The 10,922-nt window shown below is 35.7% G+C and overlaps 1 protein-coding gene across 1 annotated transcript in view; it reads right to left on the reverse strand.

Moving 5' to 3' along the window:
- Positions 1-820: 820 nt before the first annotated feature.
- Positions 821-10,922, reverse strand: part of KIF20B (kinesin family member 20B) — a gene marked incomplete at its 3' end in the record, with an annotated part of 24,706 nt that continues 14,604 nt past the window's right edge. The window contains exons 15-20 of the mRNA XM_009704644.1: positions 10,112-10,340; positions 9,418-9,479; positions 9,101-9,220; positions 7,346-7,511; positions 2,310-3,522; positions 821-959 (exon numbers count right to left, since the gene is read on the reverse strand). Of these exons, the coding sequence (XP_009702946.1) occupies positions 821-959; positions 2,310-3,522; positions 7,346-7,511; positions 9,101-9,220; positions 9,418-9,479; positions 10,112-10,340 (1,929 nt within the window). The remainder of the gene's footprint in view (positions 960-2,309; positions 3,523-7,345; positions 7,512-9,100; positions 9,221-9,417; positions 9,480-10,111; positions 10,341-10,922) is intronic.

Below are 10,922 nucleotides of genomic sequence, written 5' to 3' on the forward strand. Positions count from 1 at the left end.
GGGGGGAAACCACAAACAAAAAAACCTCAACCCACCAGGTAATAGCCTAATCAAGCAATTCAGTTGTCCTTTAAAAAAAGAAATTTCTGACATGCTATCCCATCCATTCCTTGCTACTTCTCAAACAGAGGATTATACACTTAATGTTGAATAGGAATGTTAGGCTGCCGGGTAAGACATTAATACTTTTTTTAAGGCTTAACTTTCAAGTTCAAACTCTTGCAACAGTCTTTTGGACTAAGTTCTTCCAATATCCCATGAGGTTCTAAGAAATCTTACTGCTTGATAACTAAATACTAACAGTTATCATTAGTGAAAGTTATTCTATTTTTTCATTTCTTTTCCCCAACCTTTATAGAAAACATAGCTCAGATTTGAAAAAGTCTCTAAAAGTTAGTGCTCTCCTTTTCTGATTAATCTACCTTTTCCTCTCAGACATCAGTGTTTTCCACAAGTCTGAAGCCTGAGGCTTTGAAGTCAGCACAAATAACAACGCATTGATGCTGTTATAAATATTATAGTCTTCCATAACCAGATGAGCCATAGTTTTCACAAATCTTTTTCAAGGATATTCATAAAATTTACATCCTTCTTTCAATATCTGTAATAATCCATGTTTTGACATCTGGTCTTACCATTAGCTTACAGCTTCAATGGCAATGTAACTTAAGACTCACTGTAACTCTAAATGTCTCACCCAAAATTGCCTTATTATGAATCATTTTTAATATTAGTAGCTTGAAATTTGTGAAAACAGGTTTTAATAACAGAAACCGAAGCATAAACTTGCAGAAGAAACATTTGCCCTATGGTCACCAACCTCTTTTTGTACTTGCTGAATTTGTTTCTTGGCATCAGAAAATTTCTCTTTCAAATCTGTATATTCTTCCTCTTTCCACTGCAAATCTTTTTTCAAACTCTGTACAAGGCCAGAGCTCTCAGAAAGATCTTTACGTAGCCTTGTGTTAGAAATTAAAAGACATAAATTAATATTAATGTCACACATCTCAAAGAAACAGTTTTTGCACATTAACTCAGGCTCTTTGACGGCTGGTTTTATTCATGAATAAAATCTCCGATCTATCAGATCAATGACAAGCTTTATAATTTTACTTCTGGATTTCAGTTTCTTATTATATAATCCCGAAGTAACAATCTGCTCAGGTTCACTTCTAAACACTGCAAATTTTTAAATTTTTTTTTAAGCACAGTAGAGCAGCCATTAGGTGTCCTTAGGTGTCCTTACAAAGTAACAAAAGGAACAAGATCAACATCAAGTAAGTTTAAACTTGATAACTAACCTTGTAAGGATCAAAATAAACAAAACTTAAAAGAAAAGAGAAAAAAACCAACATTGCAACAAGTACTGGTATTACAAGTGCTACAAAGTAATTAAGAAGCTTGATGGGTTTATTTTTAAACGGTCATATTTGTTTAAAAACTTTACAGTAAGACATCTTGGATTTTTACTTTAAAACTAACTAATAGAAGGGTTTTTTTAGATTCTATAATTGAAAAAAGGAACACTTTTCAAAGCTTTACAAGCACGGGGTTAGGTATCCCCAGACCTTCATGCTAAATTGAACTTCAGAGTATATGCAGGCATCCACAGATATGAGACTAAAGAAATCTGAGTCAGGAGAAGGGCTACAAAGCATCTTAAAGCTATTTTTATATGATTGCGATTTCATTACCATATAGCAAATATAATCTCTCAGATAAATCTTTAAGAAATAAGAGATTAAATGTAAGAAGCAGAGGGGCCTGGGGGAAGTTCTACCCTCCTACACCCATTATTCCTTCAAGTTCATACACTAGACTCTGTTCATCTAAAATAGCTATCACCAAAACTAGCTGTTTGCTGTTTACTCCCTGGGCTTTTTTTTTTTTTCCCCCCTTTTCACCATTCAGTCTTTTCGAAACAAAACATTGCCTGCTTTTATACAAGTTACAGGATATTACATTAAAATATACATTATTTCCTCCAGAAAGGGTACACAACATAGAACTACCAGAAATCTCCAAATAATTCTTTATTTCCTTATATGCTCTTGTGTCTGGCTACAGTAGTTCCACATGACTTGGATCTATATTTTTGAAAGAACATGCAGCAGATAAGGAAAACAGTCAGCAGAATATGCAAATACAAAATTCAGGTAGTGTATTAAGACTTCTTAAAGAAGCAGTTTGGTTAACAGTTGATAAACATGCAAATGTTTTATCTCAAAATAAACTGATGTTCACAGAAGGTAGGTGTAATTTGAGATTATTCTGAAAAGTGCTATGAGTTACCCTCATTATTTACTTACAATTCTATAGATCGTATTTGCTCATTCTCATTTTTCTCCTTTTCCTGAAGAGAGTGCTTCATGTTCTCCAAGCTGTTCATCAGCCGCACAACTTCCTCCTTCAGATTTGCTTCTTGACCATTTAATTCTTTCAGTTTTTTGTCTGAATTGGCACATTTCTCTTGCAGAGCCACTGTATCACTTTCTAGATTTAAAATAATAGATTCTTTTTCTTTAAGTACTTCTTCTAACTTTGTTATGCTGTTATCTTTAGCTCTAAAAGCCTCCAAGAGACATTCAAGCTCTCTTATTTTTCCCTTGTAGCTGGTAACATCCTCCTCAAACTGTGCAATTACTCTGTGATCTTCTGCAGCCTGTTTTTCAAAATCTTGGGTTTTCTTCTGGATTTGCTCTTGTAACTGATTCATAAGATCTTTTTCCTTTATGGACTGATGATCTTGATTTTCAATCTCATTTAATTTTATTTTTAGTTGATTATTATAGTTCTCAGTGTCATCAAGTCCCCTCTTTAAGTCTGCAACTTGTTGAAGTAGTTCATGAATCTGCTGACTTTTTTGTGAAGAAATCTTAATAATATTTTTGCATTCTTCCCAAATGCTCTCAACGCTGCAGTGAAAGGAGCTCTCTTGTCTCAGACCTGCTGTAGCAGCAGTTTGGGACTGCACGCACACAGGACTCAAATGAGTGCTCTCTGGTTCATCTTTTTGAGAGTCTAAGGAATTCTTTAGATTAACTAGATCAATATCCGTAGCATAAGACTCTAAGTGACATTTATACAACTCATCTGCTTTGGACTGCATTGTTTTAATTTGTGACACTTTATCAATTATATTTTGTTTGGCACATTCTACTTCATTATTTAGCTGAATAATCTTTTCTTCTTGTTCCCTATTTACAGCTTTCTGTTTGTCCAATTCAGAAACAATCTCCTGATAGCCAGCTCGACACTGTCGAAGTTCTTCACTTAAGCCAGAAGCCCTTTCTTCAGAAGCAGAGAGCTTGAGATGCAAGTTTGTTATCTGCCCACTGAACTCCTCTTTTTTGTTTTTTTCTCTTCTGCATTGCTCTTCAAGTGCAGCTACCTGACCTTCCAAGGTTTCAGTTCTTTCCTTCAGTGCTAGTATTTCTGCAGAGTTCTTGTAAGTGTTTGTTTTCACGTATTCACTCCTCTTTTGTTCTAGAGAGTCATCTTTCCAACTGTCCTTCATATCTCCTAAAGAAAGAAAGACCCAAACAACCAACCATACAGCTCAGGTTGATTAAAATCAAAAGTACAAGTCACTAGCAATACCAAATAGCAATTACTATATGGAAAATGGTAACCACCTGAAAGCTGCACCCTCATATCATATGGCATTTTGGAGTCCTGAAGTAGTTAAAGCCCTCTGAATGCTTTAACATGCAATAGGTGCCTCTTAGGCTTCTAGACAACTTGCAGCAAGATGTGTTCAGGAGCCTTAAACACTTTGCCATGGCTCTATCCCACCCTTCTACTCTGCACTGCTAGTAGAAAAATCTAGCTAGTTTTATTAATACGTAGTAATACCTGTGAGCTAGATAATATTCAGAGTTATATTTACTTTCCACCTTCACTGCTTCGACAATCCCTTCAATACCGCTAGCCATCAGCCATTCTACATTTAGAACAGTAATGGTATCATATACGTTTCTGAAAAGTTTCATTCATGCTCAATGTCTCCTTGCTTTAAAACTGAAGCTAAAAATCCAGCACAAAATTTTTGCTTGGTGCTTGGGACCTTCCTTTCTTCTTTTTTCAATTGGTTTCTAAACTAGGTACAAGGATAACTATTTATGCCCACATCTAATGTGTTGCACGTAAAGTTCTCCCAGAAATATGTACAATATTCCATCACAACCCCAAATCTCCATAAATATTTTATTAGCTCAAGACAGTTTTTTCTCCACTAAGTAATGAGCAATTCTAACTAAAATCACATGCATTTCAACACCTTCAAAATTGACTTCAGCTGTATTTCACACAAGTGTTTTAGAATCCAACCATTTCCATTTAGTAACATGCATGCTATGTTTTAGTACTAAAATCAAGCCTGACTATATCTGAGGATTAGATTGTCACAACTATGTACTTTAGGGAGAAACTATGGATTCTTGTGAGTACTGCAACTACAGTAAGGCGCAGTTTGGCAGTCATCTCGGTTCAGGAGCATTAAGCACATCTGTACTGCATGGAAACATCCTCTGAACAGATCCAACAAGTTTTACAGAGTCACTGAGTCATACTGAAGCATTAGCAAGAGTATTTTCCAACTCAATTCAGATTTTGATTATTTTTTTTTTTAGAGTGATCAAATTCCACAGAACTCTTTCTTCCTCCTGCTTCTCTATACCTTTTCTTTTCCCTTCTAATTAGATATATCAAGTACTTCTGCTAGGGCAGACACAACTGCAGCTTTACTTTGCCTTGTAAAGCCATGCTTCCAAATCCGACAAGATTAAAAATTTTGGACTGGGAGACGGTTTTCTCTGAAAGCCCAGTTGTGTAGTCCCAAGAAAACATAACAGACGAAATACTACATATTCCTTACACTGGACATGAATTTTACATACTTCACTAAAAGGGAGAGGTGCTGTGGTGTCTTCAGGCTTATTTTGTGATCTAAGGTGGCAAGATGAAAAAAAAAAGTAGCAGAGCTTAGCCCAGCACCTAGAGTGAGAAGGGTATGATCATTCACAAAAGAACTAAGAAGTGATCTAGATGCTTTGCACTGACAACCACAATCAAGTAGCAAAACAGTATAAATATTAGACAAGGAGATACATGTTATTCAACCCAGAAGCTTTTTATGTAGGAAGTATTAAGTAAGAAAGAGCCCCACCCCAAAACATGGGAGACAAGTCTTAGAGAAGGGTACAAAAACATGAACTTTAAGACAAGGTAACCTATATTGTCCCAAAATAAACTTTCATCATAGGCTACTAGCATATCTAAATTCTACAAGAAAGCCATCACAGTGTAGTAGTGCTCATTGTTCTATTGTGCCAAGTACATTTAATGAGAATGGTTAAATGTAAGCCTATACATTAACAAATTTCACCATTATGGAGCATCTAAGAATTGTTCTTAAATCAGTTGCCTTATATTCTCACTCACAAAAGAAACATATTTAACATGACGGAATAAACCTGTTCTTCCCAAGAGAAATATCTCAGTGCTGATATTAATTGGCACTGTTAGCTATCCACTTTAATTTCTTGTTTGAGAAAAGCTATCACTTTTGTACTTTTTGTTAGTTTAAGCAAGCTTCAGCCATGAGATTATAACAAACCTACTACTATCTAGTATATCAGGGAGTCTACATCAGCTGCTTCTTTTCCCACCCCCTTCTTGTAGCATTTATATAGATGGCACCATCAAACAGTCATGCTAGAATTAAATATTCATCCCAATCAAAGGTGGTAGAGACAAATCAGAGATGCATCCGGTACAGAGAAAAAAGGCTTCTCTTAAGACAGACTTCAAATTATGCTTACTTGAACAAGTTGTACAAACATCAGGCATGCCCTACTCACACACCATCAGTTGACCTAGTCTAATATTTTGCCTCCTTTTGTTACTGTTGGTAGGCCCAGTCACTTCCTACGGACCTTTCCTGACATAGAACAATAGGAAGTCATGGAAGAATGAGACAATACAACCCTGCTTAACCCTTTCAGTATTTATGTATGAACCTGTTGGCTGTCAGCTTGTCTAACCACTCCTGGAATCTGAGAATTATCTGCCTCTCCCACCTCCTAGGGCAGCAACTACTAGAAGTTCACTACCCACTGTGTGAAGTGCTTTGTTCCATAAACTTAAAGTGATCTTCTACTAGATTGAGTGTTCCCTTATTCTTCTACTGCAGAAATTGATGAATGACAGTCCAGCATTTGGTTTATTCACGATATGTATCACCAGTTTTCTGTCATCATGTGAATTTGACCAGTCTCCTTTTAACATGTTTTATCCCTCTTTATAGACAGTATTTTCTGCTTCCCATTTTTAATCTTATTTCTCTTTTTCTATCCCATCCTCAACCAAACAGTGCCTATAAGATTTTCTTACTTGTACCTATTCTGCAAGAGGAAGGCAAGAAATTAAGGGACACAAAGGAAAGACTTTTCATTCTCCTTTTGTATATATTTTCCACAGTTCTATGGAAAACTGAAGCCCAGCTGTGTCGTGAAGTCAAGTTAGAGGCAGACAGAACTTACAGATGCCATTTTGCACAAGTTAGTCCCATACAGTTCAATCTCATTGATTAATAGACTTTAATGAAATGGATAACATAAGTAGTGGTGTCCTTTTAAGTTTCACCCTTATCATTGAAGGTGTTCAACTGCAGCTACTTTATTCACCTCATTCAAAAAAGACTGGTAAGCTCACAGATAAAGCAAGGAAAGCAAAAAGACTGGAAGTGCAAGTGTGAGAGGTGCACAAAATACGCCATGCATGGACTTAAAATAATTTTACTCCCATTGAAGTGGAAAGCTTTTCTCCTTTACCAGCATTGTCACCTTGACCAGAGCTGGTGTGTTCACAGCATGCATACAGAATGAAGCATCAAGTTTCACAGCACACATTGTAGGACTGAACAATCAAGTCATTGACACCTTTGATGCTTACTTAGACAATTTTAAAAGACTTGAGCAGGAGATGCTACTTTCCCAGAAATCCAGCAACAACAAGTTTAGTACAAAAACAACTGTTACACAATATATTTTAGTTTTTGAAGAACGAGAGCTGATTCTGCAGGTACATTAACAGATGAGAAAAAGCAGCAGAAAGGAAAGAATCTAAAAGCTAACTTTTATCTTAAGTATTTAGGAGCTAATAGTATAGGACTTTCTGCAAAACAGATAATATTTACAGAACAATTACTTTCATTTACAGTTTAACATAGTAGATTTTCTCCTCATAACATAACATTTATGTTTCACAGCTTTTTGCTTCTGCTCTAGAATAGCAATCAAGTTTTTTTGGAAGACCCCCTGTTCAGTGATGGTAGAAAGTGTACCTTTCTTTGTAGGTGGCTCTTCTTCCACAGCAGGCTTGTTTTCAAAGCAACGTTTTCTTCCCGCTTCCAATACCATTTTCTCACAATCCTTGAGTTGGTTGCTGTCAATCACTCTGTTAGAGCTCTTTTCTGCCAATCTTCTTTTAATAGTAGTTACAGTGTTGTCCTGTGTTAAAATAAGATGAATTACTTTTAAGTTTTACAAAGTGACCACTTAAAAGGCTTACTAATCTTTTATATGCAAATAATTTTACAAAACTATCTGGGTAACAAGTATAGGGGTTGTCAGAGGAACAAGTCAGTTACAGATCAGTTACTTAAACCAAAAGCAGATACACCTTCAGACACTAATAAGCACTATGCTTTGCACTGTATAGAAAGCAGAACAAGAGATCAGGAAACTAACAAAATGCAAGATTTGCTTGTAAGAGGAGTTTGCTTATCGCCTGAAAACAACTTCCAGTGTCAAAAGAGTTGATGAAATTCCTGATTCGTTGAAAGGGCAAATGGTCAGCTTCACAAGTTCACCGCTTTCTTGTCATAGTTGGTAGAGTTGGGAGTTTTAACTGCCTTCAGCAAAGCCACAGATCATTTTTATCATGACAGATCTGATGCAATTTGAAAGCCTGGTCAGTTCTGTCATAGATACTTTAGACTATATATTTGACTAAGAATAAAGTTTTTTTACTTGTAAGATGACACAAGTAGTAAGCCATGCTGGTTGCCAAGGACCAATTGCTCATCTTTAAGCACTTCATAAAAAAAACTATAGAACAGACTTGAGGTTTGCGGTCACGTTTTAGGTTTCATGTCACACAGTCTCATAGAAACACTAGACAGAGACAGAGCCTTGCTCTTGAAAGGAGTTGTGATGACTGCTTCCTATTACTACTCTTATCACTCTCAGAGCATTCATACTATTGAAAAGCTAAGCTGCTGTGGGGCAAAGAGAGGGAACAGAAGATTAAGTACGGTCAAAGCCTTAAGTTTACAGTGGAAGAGAGAAATAGATGAGTGCTAAGTTTCATTTAAAATATTCTCAAAACTATTTCAGATTACTGGACATCAGTCTCAAAAAACACCACTGCATGTTTTGACTTTTAATCTGTATACACCCAGCCAAACTAGTCTTTTGGCATTCAGCAGCTAGCAGTAGACTATCCAGTTGAAAGTTTTATTAGTCATATCAAAAGCAGAGATACCCTGGCCATCCACTCTTTGTTCAAACTCTGCTTAATATATTCATATTATTGCTCTTTGAAAGTGTGTGTATGGTGGTGGTGGGTGAACACACTGATTTTTGTTGCTAATTTATACATTCACTGTCCTTCTTACATTATTAATTTCTAACTTCAATTAAATTTGATCTTTTGCTGCAGCAAAACTTCCATTCAGGCAAAAATAGAGACAGTGATGTAGTCCCTCTTGTTCCCACTGCTTAAGTCCTCCCAGTTTGAGGTTTTTGTTGTTGTTGCTGGTTTTGTTTGTTTGTTTTTTCTCTCTGAGTGGCTCTTCAGTCTCATCTACAATCCTCTAATAATAACTCCAGATCAGTTTCCAAAAGTCCCATTTTTAACACATACCCCTGCACACATTTTGCTGCAACTTTAGCTTCATTGCCAACTCACCTGCTACCAGTTTGAGCAAGCAGCAATTACTTACAGAAAATTTTCATTTCCCAAAATAGTTAAGTTGATTATAAGCACAGATTTAGATTTTTTTTGTATAAAGAAAACTGAGATGTCTAAGACTTACATAGTCTTTTATAGTTTCTTCTAAACTGGATATCAAATCTTGTAGTCTCATAATAATATCATCTTTTTGCTCCACAATGTCCATTAGTTCTTGAATCCTTTTATTTTGTGTATTCATTTTCTTGAAAAAGAAAAGAATACTAGTTCAGTCATCAGTGTTGAATTGTTGAACTATACTATGCATTTAGAAGCAAGATCAGTTAAACTAAGCTTCATATAAAAAAAAAAGCCAGAAGCATACTATAATAGCATTTTAAGCTACTGGAATTTTGTATTAAAGCAAATAATTTTGCACAAGTTTTTCCTTGAGAAAGTTACCTCAGTCGCTTCTTTAAGCTGCTCAGCAGACTCATCCAATTTAATCATCTGCATTTCAAAGTCTGTAACAGGAAAAGAAGCCTGCATCAAGTAAGCAGTCATTACATACTTTACTCAATAATCCTTTTTTCCAGACCTTCTGGTACCTCAGAAGCTTTTGAATAGACTGATTTATTTTCGTGTTGACTCCTACTTACAGGACACATTTCAAAATTTGTTTAGGTTATTTGAACAGGAGAATTGAGCCTTGCAACCCATCTAAAATACAGAACATGTCAAGCGACTTCTGCTGAAATTGTATTATGAGGTATTGCGACTTTTTCCTCTATGAACATTCCACAGGATACCTGAAAATACCACATCAGCAAAATGTAAAGAAGTGCAGGGACTACAATATAACTACGAAATCAAGAATCAATAATTTTGACATTTTACCCCACGATTCCAGAGTCTGCAATTGACAGTTTTAAGTTCTGTCTTAAAGAAAGAGTCATGGTCTACTGAATTATTCAACCTGAACATATACAAAACAATCTTTTATCATCTCTACACATACTCTTTGGTTCCAAAATCCTGTGGAACTGATTGTTTCTATTTTACAGTAGCCAGTCATTTCTTTTTTCCGCCTTTCACATCACACTTACACCCAGCTCACCTTTGTTTTTCTTTGTCAGTTCTTCTTCAGTTTTGATTAGTTCATTGTTTTTCTTTGTCAGGTCTTCTTTGGTCTGAATTAGTTCAGTGGTAATTTTTCCCAGTTGTTTTTCAAGCCAGCCTATAGCTTCCTGTGGGTCCTCTAAGGACACAATGTACCTGTATGCTTCTTCTGCCTGCTTTTTGATATCAGTGACATCATGCTGCAGAGAATCAATAAAGCCCTGAAGACCAATGTAGGTTCCTGGCCCTATGCTATATTCTTCACCCTGAAAGACAATTTATATCCATTTAGAAATGGCAAATAATTACACAATAGCCATTATTTCTACAGAAAATTTGGAATAGAGTTATTAATTCAAACATATAAGTACAGTTCATTCTGCCTTCAAAATCACCTTGTGGGTTCATATGCATTTTGGTTGCCAGTTTCTGGCTACCTTCACACACAAAGCTCCTGTATTAAGTAATAGCTACTTTATTTTTATAACACTTAATGACCCACCATCACATTTCCTTTTATATCATCACAAAAGCAACCCTCCAAGTTTAATATAAAAGCTAAATTTTTTTTACCCAATGAGAACATTGAATGAACACAGCAAGTAAACAGTTTTAGAAGGAATACATCTGAAATTTTCATATATCAGTAAAAGTTTGTAAGGTCAAATAAATTTGTGGTAACTTATCAAGTTAAGTTGTACTCAAAACATTGACTTTTATCTTCCCTCTTTGATTTTTAACAACAAAGGGTTTCAAACTTACAAAAGCTGGCCTCAAGTTAAGAGTCTAGTTACGGCTTAAGTGCACGTACAATTCTCATTGCTTCAGTTGTAGCTACAAAAGCCTTA

The sequence above is a fragment of the Cariama cristata genome, unplaced genomic scaffold (genome assembly GCF_000690535.1).
Source record: "Cariama cristata isolate BGI_N322 unplaced genomic scaffold, ASM69053v1 scaffold1277, whole genome shotgun sequence".
Classification (NCBI taxonomy): domain Eukaryota; kingdom Metazoa; phylum Chordata; class Aves; order Cariamiformes; family Cariamidae; genus Cariama; species Cariama cristata.